At 33.8% G+C, this 16324-nt stretch overlaps 1 protein-coding gene across 22 annotated transcripts in view; it reads left to right on the top strand.

Moving 5' to 3' along the window:
• The window catches only part of TTN (titin), a 268315-nt gene that overhangs the window by 121755 nt on the left and 130236 nt on the right, over positions 1–16324 (top strand). For 20 of the 22 annotated variants that reach the window (XM_063115514.1, XM_063115645.1, XM_063115612.1 and 17 more), the window contains exons 131-153: positions 362–439; positions 649–723; positions 924–1016; positions 1980–2057; positions 2257–2415; positions 2630–2713; positions 2883–2960; positions 3486–3569; positions 3833–3916; positions 4123–4206; positions 4396–4731; positions 5039–5125; positions 6193–6267; positions 6434–6517; positions 7038–7115; positions 7733–7825; positions 8419–8496; positions 9446–9514; positions 9655–9759; positions 9902–10198; positions 10580–10660; positions 11454–11528; positions 12062–12145. In XM_063115514.1, coding sequence (XP_062971584.1) covers positions 362–439; positions 649–723; positions 924–1016; positions 1980–2057; positions 2257–2415; positions 2630–2713; positions 2883–2960; positions 3486–3569; positions 3833–3916; positions 4123–4206; positions 4396–4731; positions 5039–5125; positions 6193–6267; positions 6434–6517; positions 7038–7115; positions 7733–7825; positions 8419–8496; positions 9446–9514; positions 9655–9759; positions 9902–10198; positions 10580–10660; positions 11454–11528; positions 12062–12145 — 2439 coding nt within the window. The remainder of the gene's footprint in view (positions 1–361; positions 440–648; positions 724–923; positions 1017–1979; positions 2058–2256; positions 2416–2629; positions 2714–2882; positions 2961–3485; positions 3570–3832; positions 3917–4122; positions 4207–4395; positions 4732–5038; positions 5126–6192; positions 6268–6433; positions 6518–7037; positions 7116–7732; positions 7826–8418; positions 8497–9445; positions 9515–9654; positions 9760–9901; positions 10199–10579; positions 10661–11453; positions 11529–12061; positions 12146–16324) is intronic. The other 2 variants (XM_063115522.1, XM_063115619.1) reach the window with 2 other exon arrangements.

Here is a 16324-nt window from a genome sequence, read left to right as displayed (position 1 = left end):
AATTTCTGGTGCTTCATAGCCTAACTCTGAGAACATTCTACATAATTTTACAGACAGCATTAAAAAACTAATATAATAAAGAGAGGAGTTTTAGCCACAATTTTGTCTACCAGAAGGGAAAGGAGGAGTTACAATGAACTAAATGAAGTAAATAGTAAGGGGGAAAGGGCAATATAAGTTTGTTTTGGACTTTTAGAATTTGTTCTACTTGGACCTCTGATTCTTACTCACCTCTAGAGGCTTTGGCTACAGTAAATAAAATATATGTTATTTTAATTTTTTGATTCTATTTAAGAATAGAATCTAGTTTTTATTTATGTTCTAAAGTCTAACATTAAATACCTTTTATGTACTTTTAAAGAACCCGGGAAACCTGTCCCAGTAAAGCCTGTCCAAGAAGAACCGGTTCCCACAAAACCAAAGGCCCTACCAGCTAAAGGTAGAATGAGAAAAACATTATCGGTTATGAGACCTTTGTTTCCTACATGTCTGTCATACTATAAATATAATGTTGAAGTGGCAGTGTACAAATTGTGTGTGTGTTTGGGAATATTATTGTTGTATATTGTATTTCTTAACTCTTTGTTCTTATGACTCTTGAGAAATCTGGTTCAGGTTTTTAAATCTCTTAATATTGATATTTTAAAGTGCCAAAGAAAGCTGTCCCTGAAGAAAAAGTACCAGTGCCTATTCCTAAGAAACTCAAACCTCTACCACCAAAAGGTACATTACAGAGTGATAACTACCAAAAACAACTTTGTTACCTGTGTTCTGTAATCGTGTCTTGCTACCTAGTCTGATGTTCTCTGTTTTTACTGAGTAGATTGTTCTGGTCCTGAGTCTTACATTTCAGTTTGTCATGTGTATTTATTACACAGTATTCACGGGGTTGATTTTAATGCTCTTTAATAATATCTTTAAAGTGCCTGAAGAATCAAAGAAAGTTGTTGAGGAAAAAATACATATTTCAATTACCAAACGTGAAAAACAGCAGGTGACTGAACCAGCTGCTAAAGGTATAATAATTTCCTTTCTAGATTGTGGTCTTTTAAAATGTCTCTTTTGAAATTAATGTAGATATGTTTTGCTTTATTTTGTTGTTTTGTGTTCATGAAATTAATTGTCAAGAGGATGTTGGATGTAAAAATCTGTAAATACAGGATAAGAAGATAATGTTATCTTTAGAAGGAAAAGTTATTTCAAAATATATCCATAGCCTATGGACAATGGCTACAATACATATGAAACAGAATGTTTGGATATAAAATCACCAGTACATGTTTTTTGTGTGTGTGTGTGTGTGTGTGTGTGTGTGTGTGTGTATGTGTGTGTGTGTGTGCGCGCGCTTCATTTTAATTTTTGTACATTTCCTGGACTTTGTTTTGTGGCTATTATTATTTTCAGTGTTAAAGTGAAATTGTTAGAATGTCTATAATACTTCAGTAAGTCCGTACATTGCCGCATTCTTATCTGTTGGTAAAAAATCTGACATTTGGCATATTCCTGATTTACCTAAGTTGATGTAATAACAATATTCACCAAAGTTTAATAACTGTTGATTCATTCTAAGATCATATTGAAAATTTTAAAAAGAAGAGCTAACTCAGTGTCTAGTCATTTTTTCCCTGCCTTATACTAAGCACAAAGTAATTTCCCTGCAATTTTAGAAAGTATACTTATCTCGGAGTAAAGTTGGCTTTTCAGTAAAAGATGTTTTTTATAAGCAGAGAGCACTAAGCATCATCTCATTTGGGCTCTGCTACCTCACACTTATTTGAGTACTTCTCTATATTTTTTATTTCTATGAGATTCAGCATCTTTTCTGTGAAAAACATAAAGTTTCTTATAGATGAAGAATCTCATATCTATCACATTAGAGCCAGCTACAAAATTATTCTATCTGTTAAGTACTACAAAGCAAGCATTGGCTCAGTGGCCTGTTTCTGACAATAAAATTTCCTTATATTTAATATTTCAAGTGCCCATGAAGCTCAAGAGGGTTGTCCCAGAAGAAAAAGTACCTGTCCCTAAAAAAGAAGTAGCAGCACCTGTTAGAGGTACCTAATATCCCTCATTTTAATGTGTTGTTCATCTTCTTTGCTGTTAAATCCATGTTCAGTTCTATGTGTGAAGTTTTTTTTGTGGGAAAGATAAAGCCTATTCTTTCCTCTGTTATTAATGGTCTTATGTTGCTAAAGTGTCTTAATTTTGCTGAGTTATTGGAAAATGTCCAACCTAAAGATGATATCTTTAAAGTGCCAAAAGTGCCTAAAGAACCTGAACCAGAAGAGGTTGTCTTTGAAGAGGAAGTCATAACCCATGTGGAGGAGTATATTGTTGAAGAGGAGGAATACGTCCACGAAGAAGAGGAGCTCATAAGTGAGGAAGAAGTGGTGCCAGTGACACCAGTAAAAGGTAGATGATGTCTCCTGCAAAGAGATATGAAGCAGAGTCTTTAGAGTTTGGGTGTCTGATTTGGTCAGATTCTGGAGGGTATTTAGCACTGATGACCAAATTCCCCTTATTGTAGAAGCTGACAATTTTAGATGCTGATGTAGGATTTCTGCAAGTGCTTTTTCACATTGCATGTCTTTTCTGAAACATTATGTTCTCAATAATATCTTTAAAGTGCCTGAGGTACCCAAGAAACCTGTTCCAGAAGAGAAGAAACCTATTCCTGTTCCCAAAAAGAAGGAAGCCCCACCAGCAAAAGGTATACAGCCACTCATATGATGGGCATACAGGAGGCTTAATCTGCCTGTAAATAGTTAACTGTCTTCTGAGTGTAAAAACCTTGTGTGCCTTGCTGTCTGTTAATTGTGCTCCATATGGATGTGTTGTTACTAGTAGTTACAACTTAACAATAAACAATATCTTTAAAGTGCCTGAGGTTCCTAAGAAGCCAGAGGAGAAAATTCCTGTGCCTATTCTTAAAAAAGAGAAGGCTCCGCCAGCTAAAGGTACATCTCTTTATACTCCATCAGTGGAATAATGTAATAATTTACTCATGTGGTATAATTGGTGAGCTACAGCAGTCCTTTTCCCATGACAATTTTAACAATATTAATGCCAAGACACGAACTACTCGACTGGTCACAGGAACAGTCTACCATATATTCCTCTCTAAATTTTGCCATTGAAGCATGCTCATGCTTAATGCTTGGCTCCCCTCTTTAGTGAAAAGTTCTTGTAAAATAAATTATTTTTGCAATATCAAAATGGACAAAAATATCATTTACCCAGAATTGTGTGTTGTCTTTATCACCAGTACGTTTGTGTGTGTACATGTTTGTGTGTGTATGTGTGTGTGTGCCTTTTATTTTAATTTTTGAGCATTTCCTGGCCTTTGTTTTGTGGCTACTATTATTTTCAATCTTAAAGTGAAATTGTTAGAATATCTATAACACTTCAATAAGGCCTTAAATTGCTGCATTCTTATCTATCAGTGAAAAATGTGTCACTAACCCTATTTGATGTCTTTAAAGTTCCTGAAGTACCCAAGAAACCTGTACCAGAGGAGAAAGTACCAGTACCAGTTCCTAAAAAGGTGGAAGCTCCACCTGCCAAAGGTACATGAACTTACAATTTTGCAGAAATTTTTTATTTCATATTTAAATATGAGTAAAAAATTAGTTGGCTCAATAATAGGCTCTTTAGGAAAGAAACTCTTTGATATCATTTCTCTGGGGAAAACAAATGTTTTACTTTTAAAATAAAAGGCTTCTTGGAATTTATTTGTCATACTTTTGTTACCTTATGTTAATCTTTTTAAACCTATGCTTTGAATATTTTTATGTTGTATAAAATTTTTCTCTAAATCATTTTTTTAAAGTGCCAGAGGTACCCAAGAAGCCAGTGCCTGAGAAGAAGGTGCCAGTTCCTGCTCCTAAGAAAGTAGAGGCTCCACCTGCGAAAGGTACATCATTTCATCATTTAAAGTACATGGGGAAAAACCTCGTAGTTATGTATATTCACATGCAAATTCCTGCATAATATTACATGTTTTAAAAAAGTGTCTGTCTTGTTAGAATTATGTCAGGTATTTCGTGATTCTTTTCCATATTCATTGCTCTAAGACTTTGTAAAAGAACACATTCTTAAAGACAAATAATATCTTTAAAGTGCCAGAGGTGCCCAAGAAGCTCATCCCAGAAGAAAAGAAACCAACACCCGTCCTGAAAAAAGTGGAAGCTCTGCCACCCAAAGGTACATTCATCTCTGACAGAACCCAGGGCAATAGCAAAACTAATCATTGTAATCAATGCTCAGTGATATTGATATTGACAGCAATTGATACTTTATAACCACAGAATATTTGTTTTTCATGTTGTCTCATTGTTATTGAATATTTTATATAAAAGTGATGCTTGTACAATTAAATAAATACTTTTAAAGTGCCAAAGAAACGTGAGCCAGTCCCAGTACCGGTAGCTCTACCTCGGGAAGAAGTTCCATTTGAAGAAGAAATTGCTCCCGAAGAGGAAGTTCCACTTGAGGAAGAGGAAGCTCTGCCTGAGGAAGAGGAAATTCCAACAGAGGAAGAGGAAGTTCCTCCTGAGGAAGAGGAAATTCCACCAGAGGAAGAGGAATTTCCTCCTGAGGAAGAGGAAGTTCCTCCTGAGGAAGAAGAAGTTCCTCTTGAGGAGGAAGAATTTATACCTGAGGAAGAAGAAGTTGTACCTGAAGAAGTTCTTCCAGAAATTAAACCTAAAGTGCCAGTACCTGCACCAGGTATAGCAGCTCTTCTTGGAACCCTCAAGTCCTCTTTTGTGCTGAATTCTGCTTTTCCATCTCTTTATTCATCTCCAATTTTGTTTATAATGCTTTTACTCTCTATGTTGTCTACCGTCTTAATCTTAGAAAGCATTCCAGACGTGTGCTCTTATTAATGTGTGTCTTTTATAAATTATCTGAATCTCTTTTCAAACTTCATGCTGTGAAATGTTATTTAATTGTTTGTTATGTTATTCTCATATGTCTTTTTGTTATATCTACGACACTCTACGTGTGGTTTCTAATGTCTTAAAATGTTTTTAAGTGCCTGAAGTGCCAAAGAAACCTGTGCCACAGAAGAAAATCCCTGTTCCTGCTCCTAAAAAAGTGGAACCACCACCACCACCGAAAGGTACACCTCCCTCAAGTGAATACACATTCTTCACCCATAGCTTCGCCAGATAAATTGTGGTAGAACCGGATTTTAGGAAAAATTGTATTTATAAAACAGACAGTCACATTTTTACTTCTAAAAATGCTCAGGAAAGCAGTATTTAAGAACAAAGAAAGGAAGTGTTATCTCAAAACAGCTACAAAAGTTCTACCTGATTTCCTATAATTCTACTAAACATCATAATTTTATAAAGATGTTTTAAAAAGAGCTAAATTATCAACAGATAAAATTTACCTGAAAAATATAATTAATAAATATTCTTAAATTTCATCCTTCAGCCGTTTATATGAAGTGCGTTTGTAACACCAAGCTGAAAGTAGGAAGATAATGTATTTATCAAAACACTCAGTAATAGTTTATGTCTCCTGATAAGTATGTACAAATGGTAGCCCATCAGGTTTTGATTTTAACCATGGCTTGATACCTTGCTGTGATACTCTGAGCAAGTTCTTTAATGAGTCTAAGCCTCAAGTTCCTCTCCTATAAAATAGGGATGATAATATCAGTCCCACTGGGACTGATATTATCAGGATAAAATAAAATAAAGCATAAAATATCATTGAATAGTATCCACATTTAACATATTCAATCAGCTCATAGTACAGGACATAATGAATTTATTTATGCCTTAAAGCTCAATAATATTTTCTGCAGAAGGTCATGGCAGTGCTAACTTAAAATAAGCATAACACTTCCACCAGGCTACATAATGATATAATCAATGAAATAGTAAAGCTGATCCTTTATTGGATTTCAAGAATTCAGAAATACTTTATAGATAATGGTTTAATGAATTATTAGTGAAATCTAAGTGGGTGAAGGCATAGCATCTGTCCTCTGATAATCAAATTTGTTGCTGATCCTTTGCCCTACAAATCCTAATCACATCATAACATCTGGGCTCCCTACTTGCATTAACGTTTCTATCCTGAGCAACCATTGCATTGGTCTTTCTGTGTGTGGACTCATTGGTTTCTGTCTTCTTTGTCCTTCAAAATAATTTCTTATCATGAATGTCTTTAAAGTGCCTGAGGTTAAGAAGAAAGTGCCAGAGAAGAAAGTGGTCATTCCCAAGAAAGAGGAGGCTCCACCTGCCACAGGTACTGCTCTTCCCAAGCAAATTTGACACTGCCATATCTTTCCTTCCCCTGTGAATGTCAAAACTTCCTTTTTTCAGTATTTGTTTACACAGCTTATATTATTGCTATGTCTATTGTCTTTGTGTTTGTGAGACTGAAATTATAAAATAACATAATATCTTTAAAGTGCCTGTGGTACCTAAGAAACCTGAACCAGAAAAGAAGGTGCCTCGTCTTGGTCTTAAGAAAGCAGTGGCTCCTCCTGCCAAAGGTACATCATCCCATAACAGGGATGTGTTTGCTGCACCATGCTGAACTGTGCTGCTAGCCACACAGGACGTTCAACATAAATGTTTGCATTGGATAGTCTGTCGTTTACATTTACTCTTTTGCACCCACGTTTGTGTTATGTCAATTTTTCCGCTTTGTGTTGGTGTATCTTATGTTGTTTCTCTATATATGTTGTTTCTAAAAAATAGTAATACTAAAGACAGGTATCTTTAAAGAGCCAGAAGTAGCTAAGAAACTGGCCCCTGAAGTACTCATTGCATTTCTTTAAAAAGTAGGGGCTCCAGCAGTAAAAGGTAGAGTATCTCTTTAATGGACCCTTAATCTTAAACCACAAGCTTCTTTATTCTTCTCTCATTAAGTGATTCTGTGAAATGTCAATGCTTCGTCTTGTGCATGTGGATTATATTCACTCTCTTGTGTTGAAAATGGAAACTGGGTCTTTATGTATTCTTCTTTGGCTCTTGCACTTTAAGTGCCTAAAACAATCGTTATCTTTTAAGTTCCTGAGGTACCTAAGAAAGTGGAAGAAAGAAGAATCATTCTCCCTGAAGAAGAAGAGGAAGTTCCACAAGCTGAAGGTAGATGACTTTCTAAGAAAATAGCATTTCAGAGTCATCATTGTCTTACCATTGTCTAATATTTGAAGGAGGTAAATGCGCATTTTGCCCCAGGAAATAAACATATTCAGACTCCAAAAGAAATTATCATTTACCTAATAAAAATTGAGCAGGCAAACTAATACAACTTGAATCTCCTTCTTTCGTATTTAGCCTGATTGTTTGTTATTTGTTTTTTAATAAAAATTTTCAAAGGAAAACTGTAACTTCTGTGGGAAAGTTTTCTGTTATATGACTTGGTTGACAATTGTGGAATAAGCTTATCCAAGGAAAATTCCAGTTAAGCTTGAGTGACTGGGACAGAAACATATGACTTCTACCCCTAAGTGGTTGTCTAACTTCAAAGAATTCCACTCCATTAAGAAAAAATAATAATAATTTTAACTAAATTCTCTGAGGCCCTTTCCAGTTCTAAAATGCTGGAAAGGGCTTAACAGATTTTGAATACCTAGTAGATTTTTTAAGGACTAGTGAGTTTTCACAAGTATTTGGAAGGCTGAGCAGTTTTGATATATCATTTTAGCCTAACATGCAAAAGAATTGTAAAAATGATTTACCAAATAATAATCTTTTTAAAGTGTTTGAGGAGCTTGAAGAGCCTGTTGCAGAAGAAGAGATCCCAGAAGAACCACCTATCATAGAAGAGGTTGAGGAGGTGACACCACCTAGAGGTACAGCTGCTTTTACAAGTTGGACTTTAAACTGCTTGTTCCAAATCTTTCTTGGAATTGATCTAAATCTGCTATTCACCAGTATATTTTTCTTACATCGTATCAATGATAAATGGAAGATTAATTATTACTGGCACCTGAAGCTGTATCCTTTTCCCTCTAACTTTTGCTACTGCATCTGCAATACAACTAAGAATTAGATAGCTTTTCTGTTATTGGTGCTTTAATTTTTCTCATTTGTCCCTACTTTAATACATTCTCATAGATTTCAACATTTGATTTTATCTTCACTATTAATGTGGGAGAAAATTGATATCCGTGGTGAAAGTGTTCACTTTTCAGAATAATTAACTCATCCCTGAAGACTATGACACTCTTTTGCATAATTGATATGATGTTTGCTTATAGAATTTCTAAGTAATAGCCTTCATACCTCTAGAGCCACTACTCCATATATATTCTTACCATTAAGGTTGCTAATATCTTTTTTAAATAAATGAATATTTTGTGTTGTTTACTTTTTTGGTATATGGGTGTTATTGTTCTGTTCATTGCATGTCATTTTTCAAAATGTCCATAAAATATTTTTTAAGTACCTGAAGTGATTAAGAAAGCAGTACCTGAAGCACCTACTCCTGTTCCTAAAAAAGTGGAAGCACCACCAGCTAAAGGTATAGCAACTCCTGACTAATAACCTCTTTAAATTCCCATTAATTTACTTTCTAAAAAGCAAATGTGTTTTTTCTCTCACTGCTTTTTTATAGTCACTTAAATGGCAAACTGATTAAGGATCAGTAAAAATATAACTCATTCCATTTCCTTAGTCTTTTCCGGAACGTTAATAGGTGATTGTGTGTATGTGTGCGCGTGCATGTGAATTATTCTAGATGCTTCTTATTTTAAATAGCTGAGAATTTTAATGTACTAGTACATTTCTCTATATTTGTGTACATAAAAATGAATCCCTGTTCCCCATGTTCTGTTACTAGATTATATTCCATTACGTAAGTAGAATTTTCTTACGTGTTATAATAATTATTTTTACTATATTTATTATTTTACACAGAAAATCTATTCTAATGCTTGGATAATAACTATTTTTAAAAGCCTCATTCCTCTTTTATGATATTTAGCCTAAGCATCCAAGGTTATTTTAAAATGTGTGTTTCTCATTGCTTCCTGATTTAGTTAATGCTTCAGATAATGCTCTTAAGCAATTAGATTATGTCCTATCACAGTAGACTCCTCAGCAAATATAACAGTGCCAAAAAGAACATGAGGACCATGTCAGAACTTAAGTACTCTATGATGGTAATCACTTCATGAAAATCTTCACCAAATTAAAATTAGAAGAAGTAGGCCTATATTGGCAAACCCCACTACTTGAAAAAAATAGAACATCACAAGTTCTTTGTGGCTATATCTCCTTTTAAGGTTATGGTTAGCACAAATGAGTGATTTTTGAAAGAATCCTTATTGCCTGTGAAATTGGTGTCCAATAGTACCAAGTGACTTCTTAGACACTTTGATTATTGTAATGTTGATGTTGTTTCGGATGTTTTTATTTCATGTTTAAAATTGAGCATTGTCAGCTAACTAAAATGCTTAATATCTTTAAAGTGCCAAAGAAAGTTCCTGAGGAAAAAGTACCTGTTCCTGTTCCGAAAAAAGAGGCACCCCCAACCAAAGGTACATCTCTTTTAAACCTAAACTTCCTCGTTTATCTCTTTTCATTAAGACTTTCATGTCTGTCTTGATTGTTTTTGACATCTTTTGTCTATAAAAGCTTGCTCTTGACAGTCCTAAACATTAAAACTGTATCTTTAAAGTGCCCGAAGTACAAAAGAAAGTCCCAGAAAAGAAAGTCCCAGAAAAGAAAATCTCAGAAAAGAAAGTCTCTGTGCCCAAAAAAGAAGCTGTTCCCCCAGCTAAAGGTATTTTTGGAAAGATCTTTGATTGTCGTGTATGTTGCATGCAAGCCTTTTTTTCAGTTCTTTTTTTCGTATATTTTGAATTTACATCTTTGTTTCTTCTATGCTTAAAAAAATAAATCTCTCAAAGTAGATGCTCTTTCAGGGAGAACTGTGCTTGAAGAAAAAATATCAGTTGCCTTCCCCCCAGAGGAAGTAGTAGAAGAAGGACTGGAATTAGAAGTTGTGGAAGCACAGGTGGAAGAAGTTCCCGAAGAAGAAGAGTTCCACGAAGTTGCAGAATATTTTGAAGAAGAAGAGTTCCATGAAATAGAAAAATTCATCAAAGTAGAAAAACGTAGATTTGAAGAAGAACACAGAGTTGAAAAAATCCATAGGGTAGTAGAAGTTTTGGAAGCTGAACAAGTGGAAATATATGAAAAACCCAAAGCTCCACCTAAAGGTATAGGGAATTCTGCAGATACTACAAATTCTTCTATCTTGCTCTAACTAACTTTCTTTCGAAAGTACATTTTGTGCTCGTTTTGGAACATTAGAAACCCAATGAAATACTTTAATCATGAGTTTAAACTATTTGACACCAAGATTGATCTTGAGTAGATAATATGTATGTAAGATGAAGGAATATGTGTGTGTGCTTAGTGTATATGAAGCTACAACATAGATATTTAGCAAAACCAAATCTTTTTCAAAAGTAGGTGTGTTATAAATTCAAAAACTATAAATAAATCATTTTGCGAGTCCTCATTGTACTAATTTTAGTCATAGTGCTTCATAATACTTCAAGAGTTCATTCTAAACCAAAACACTAATATCTTTGAAGGGCCTGAGATAACTGAGAAAATCATCCCTCCAAAAAAACCACCCACTAAAGTTGTTCCTCGAAAAGAGCCACCAGCTAAAGGTATTTTATTGGTGAAAAATTACTTATGTAACTTTAGGTACAGTAGCACCTTGGTTGCTTTATAAGTTAGCATTCTAGTTGATGTTTTTCTTCTGTGTTTTGTGTTTCTGGAATTTCTAAAACAAACTAATATCTTTAAATTGGCTGAGGGTTCAAGGAAGTTCTACTAGAAAAAGACAGTCACTGATGTTATACCTAAAACATTCAAAGCAAATATCCCTATTAACCAAACAGTGAACCCAGGTTTCTTTCTTTGGCACTATTTTATTGTGTATCAATTAACATGCTTATTGATAAGCCCATGTTTTCCTATTTATTATTAATTGCTTTAACCTAGTAAATATAAATATGTAGTGAATGTGTGTTTAATGTCCCTGCTTCATTCTTTTTTGTAAAACTCTTGAATTTCACAATAGAAATTAAAAAACACCATCTAGTTAATATAAACTTACATTTTTAAAGTCCCTCAAGCATGTAAAAAAGTTATCACTGAAGAAAACGTAGCAATTATTTCACCAAAACAAGCAGAAATAGCACCAGCTGTAAGTTGTATTTTTCTTAACTTCTTACCATTCTAACACGGGAAATTCTCCTGGATTTGTGCTGTCATATTTCTTTTCAAAATTCAACTCATTTTAAAAACTGTAATGTATTTGATAAAGTAGTGTCTGTATTTCATATTGTGGGTATGTTCTGTTCTGTGTTTATATATCTCTCATGCTCTGCTTGCTAAAGTCTTTATGTTTAAAAGAATGTCTAAAAGTAAAAGAAATTATTATTATTATCTTTATAGTACCTGAGGTGCCCAAGAAAATTGTAGAAGAAAAAGTACATGTTCCTGAAGAACCAAAAGTTCCACCAGCTAAAGGTACTTGCCTTTGCTGATTCACCACTAATATAAAATCCCTTTATATTTGCTTGCTTGCTACAAAGAAGAGACCATTCTCCCATTAATGCCATAAGATGTCTACGAATAACAAAAACTTCAATTTACGTTCTATGACATAATCCCACCTTCTGTGGTGATCCGCTGGGAACAAACATATAAGCCAAAGTTGTTGTTATTTGTATCGATCCTCTTCTTATGCAATAACTAAACAATATTGACCCCTCCATTCTCTTTCAAAAGTAATTCATTTCGGAAGCTCTGTAAAGTAGCTCTGAAAACAAATCAACATGTTCTGAATGACAATACAAAATGATACTATCTCCAAAGAGCAAAGGGCTTCTAATATATAAGTTAAGAACGCATCAAGAAGGCAATCCAGAGACATGCACTGTGTTTATTTGCCATAATTTTAGAATTTTTGACGTTCTCCTTGTTAGATGCCCATTTTTGTCTTGATACTTTATATCCAATTGTGATGTTCTTAAAAATCAGACAAATAAATATCTTTAAAGCACCTGAAGTACCTAAGAAAATTGTTCCAGAAGAAAAAGTTCGTGAAGCTGTTCCTGAAAAGCCTGAAGTTCCACTGGCTAAAGGTACACGCTGATCCTAGTCGCAGCATGAAATAACTTTGTTTAGCGTTTCATGGTTTAAAGTGAGTGTGTGTGATGTTAAATCCTTGTGTTTTGTATTTTATATTTGTTTATGACAATTAATGTACTAATATCTTTGAAGTTCCGGAGATGCCTAAGAAACGCATTCAAGAAGAAAAATCGCCTATTGTTCTTTCTGAAGACACAGAGATGTACAGTGAGTGTAGAAAAATTAGTATTTCTCTTTGTTTTTGTTTATGTCCTTGAATTCACTGTTTGTCTTCATAACTTTAAAAAGTAGATATACTAACTTCTGTGAAAGCCTAACATGCCAAAAATGTTCGGCTCAAATTAAATAATTTTAATGGTTAGCCTCAGACAAGATACATTTCCTCCTCAATTTTAAGAAGAACTACTGTACTTATAACATTTTCCAATTTTAGAAAAGTAATTTGTTTTGTTGAATTTTCCTAATCTGTTCTGTTTACAAATGTCTTTAAAGGAATATTTTCAGACCATGAAGTAACTTAAACTCCATAATAATATTTTTATTGAACTTTGTAGAACAAAATGCTCCCCCAATACTATTTTTTTTACTCTGCCCAACAATCTTGGAAATATTTTGGCAATGCTGCTCAAATAACCATAGATATTTACAAGGCCATTATAACCTCAAAAGAATTATCAAGACTTTTTTCTCTTTCATTCAAAATTATGATTAAGTAATTTGAACAGTAAAATAATCTGAGTAGTAAAATACTTTGAATAGAATACCATTCAATAATCTGAATAGTAAAAACACCGGTAAATATATTCTTCCATTTTTTTTTAAAATCTAAGAAATTCCCTGTTAAAACTCAATTTTGGGGGGTCACCCTGTTATACCAGGTTGAGATAAAAGTATATAATCATTTTCTCCTTTGAATATCCTTTCTATGCTTGAGTTTGGTTATTATTATCAGCCAGTCTTCCTTTCTAAAAAATGGAAAATTTTTTATTGTCTTCATTTGCATTATTTTCCATAATAAAATCATTAATAATAATTAATTTTTATTTTTCTTTTCTGCTCTCAATTTCTAAATGGTTTTCACATTTATATTAAACTGTGAAGCTGTAAATTAGATGTGATTTGAAAATATAAATAACTAGGTTCCTAGAAAAGGGAAGGACTTCCATCAATTTTCAGCAAGACAAATATAGAAGGAGAATTCTTGATGTACAATTTAATGTCTACCCTGTTCTTTATGCACAAATCCATTAAAAATAACAGAAATTGGACAATCTTACCAATAACTTCCTGCAGGCAAAATGAAAGAATTACATAGTCCTTGGCTGGTGAATTTCTCAATTTTATCATCATCATCATAAAGAAATGCTGAGAGTCCTGTGTAATAAGACTGGGAATGAGGCTTGTTCCTAGCCAATGCATTCTTGTTACTAATTTGCATCTATGTCCTACTGTTAATTTGGGTGATGAATGTGTATCATGTGCTGTGTTTTTCTGAACACTATTCTTCATCCACCCTGAAATGTCCCTAATTATATAAATACTAATATCTTAAAGTTTATGAAGTATCTGAAGAATCAGCCCTAGAAGAAAAAGTACTTGTGACTCATCCTCAAAAGACAAGAACCAAACTGTCAAAAGGTATATAACACCAATGATCCAGTCTGAAGAAAACTTATTCGGGGGCTTATTATAAAAGTTTAATATTTTTCTTCACCATTTATAAATATAACTATACTTATATCTTTTAAGTGCCTGAGCCACCCAAGAAAGTTGTTCCTGAGGACAAAGTATATGTGACTATTCCTAAAAAGAGAGAAACACCAGTAACTAAAGGTATATTTCAACTACATCAAATTCAAATGAATATTTTGGCTTTAAAACTCAAAAGCTGCATGTTATATAATTTACTGTTTTTACAACTTCTAAGTGTAAACCAACTAATATCTTTAAAGAGCCTGATACAACCAGAGAAGTTTTACCAGAAGCGGAGCTACCTGAGGCTCTTCCTGAAATTCCAGAACTTCCTCCAACTGAAGGTATAATTCTGTAGTTATGGAAATATAAAGAAGAAAATCTATCTTCTTCAGCCTGCAAAACATGTTTAGTTTTTTATGTACATTCTCACAATCTCTGATACTAAAATACTAATATCTTTTAAGTACCTGACATACCTAAGACAAGGAGCTATCCATGACTTTCTCCCAAAAAGTCAAGTCCCACTCACATGGAATACAAAGATAAACTATTAAAAATAAAATATCTAACTCAAAGTTACAATATCTGTTAATATACCTAACTTTCTTACTATGTCATGTCTTTATGTCTTTACCTTTTCTCAATTAAAAAAATAATACTAATATCTTTAAAGATTTTGAAGTCTTCAAGGAAGTGATTCCAGGGAAACAACAAACTCCTGTTACTAAAAGAAGAAAACCACCACCAACAACAGGTACAACTCAGAAGAAAATCAGCTTTCCTGTCTCATGTTTGTAGTTGTGATTAACACATATACAAATCCTAATTTCTTTAAAGCTTCAGTGGCTACCACGGAAATCATTTCAGAGAAGTGTGTCCCCCACATCAGAAGCTTGACCAGATATACACATATCCCAATAAGTCATTCCAAGGAAAATTGAGGGGGGGAAATCATTAACTTACACATATAAAAGATGGTCGAGCTATACAATTTATCTGTGGGGACTCCAGAGAAAATTTGTGTACACAATATGTTCAAGTGTGACCCAGATGTATTCTTCAATAGGAAATAGTTATCACCATTTCTTACAAAAATAAAAAATCAGACTAGCTAGAAAAAAATCTACATGAGGCTACTTATAACATGTATAACCCTGAAACAAGTAGAATTGGCTTCACACACTCTACTTCACACAAGTAGAATTGGACTCAGTGTCATCAAATGATAGTAGTTCTTAGTTGTGAACTATAAATCAATAATCCAACCCTTCATGGGATTGAAATTCCAGAATATAATATATTAGCCTGTTGGAATTACTTTTCTATTAACATAAAGTTACTGCTAAAAAACAAGCATGTGAAATTGAAATAACTGAGTTCCCGTAAGACTTAAATATCATAGAAATATTTTTAGAAAGCCATTATTTAAAGAAAATAAAATATTTAATTCAATGTGAAGTTACTCTACCTCTAATATCATCTCTGTCACATTACACCACCTAGCAGACTACTAAAACCAAGGCAAAAATAATTCCAGTTAAAGCTGGATCTCTGCCCTTATTTTCTCCTCTCGTAGTCTTTTATTTTCCAAGAGTCATACATTTTCCCATTTTGAATATTTTTAGACAAATCGAAAGATGAGAAAATTTTAAAACTTTCAGAATAATAATTTCATCATGATACCTGTGATTTTCTATACCTTAAAAAATATCCAAATACTTTGACATATTTTTCTCAGTCTGGGATCTCTTAGTTGTTCTCCTCTTTCTAAGCTAAGGCAAGAGTGCAAAAAGAAGCCGACGCAGATAAGAACATGGCTGTTTGGTTCTTCTCAGACTAATAGCTAAAAGGACACTACTAATTTAATCAATCCCCCCCCCCATGCTTTCCATGATCTAATTTTCTATACGTCTACCATTCCAAGAAATAAAAGCACTAATATTGACAGTGCGTGAGGTGACCAAGAAAACAGCCTCTGAAAACCAAGTATTCACACTGCTGAAGAATCAGATTCTGGGTGTAGGCTGTGGTCGGGTTCAGGGTGTGATGGAGTGATTCTGGGTGCAGTCTGGAGTGTTCCCTTACATGCTCTTAGGACTGAAACTCCTCACTGCTCTTCATAACTCCAAAGTGCCATGCACTCATGTCTTTCAAGTGCCTGAGTCACACCAGAAAGTTGTCCCTGTAAAGGAAACACCACTCACTAAAGGTATCACTCTCCCATCATTTCTTCTTTCATCCATTTATAACATTTAATAAGTGCTTATTATCTGAAGGTGTTAGGGAGCTGGGAAATAATAATAAACAAAGGCAAATAGGATTTGGTTGCTCTCCTCGAGATTTTATACCTCATCAAATTCTTGAAGGAAGCATCTGGTAGCCATGAGAATCGCTTTGATTCAGTTCATATGATTAATATTTCCACTGATCCTTTTAACCTCTAACTATAACACTAATATCTTCAAAGCACCAGAGGC

The sequence above is a fragment of the Cynocephalus volans genome, chromosome 1 (genome assembly GCF_027409185.1).
Source record: "Cynocephalus volans isolate mCynVol1 chromosome 1, mCynVol1.pri, whole genome shotgun sequence".
Lineage (NCBI taxonomy): Eukaryota > Metazoa > Chordata > Mammalia > Dermoptera > Cynocephalidae > Cynocephalus > Cynocephalus volans.
Note: the sequence above shows the minus strand (reverse complement) of the source record. Positions and strands in the feature narration are given on the sequence as shown.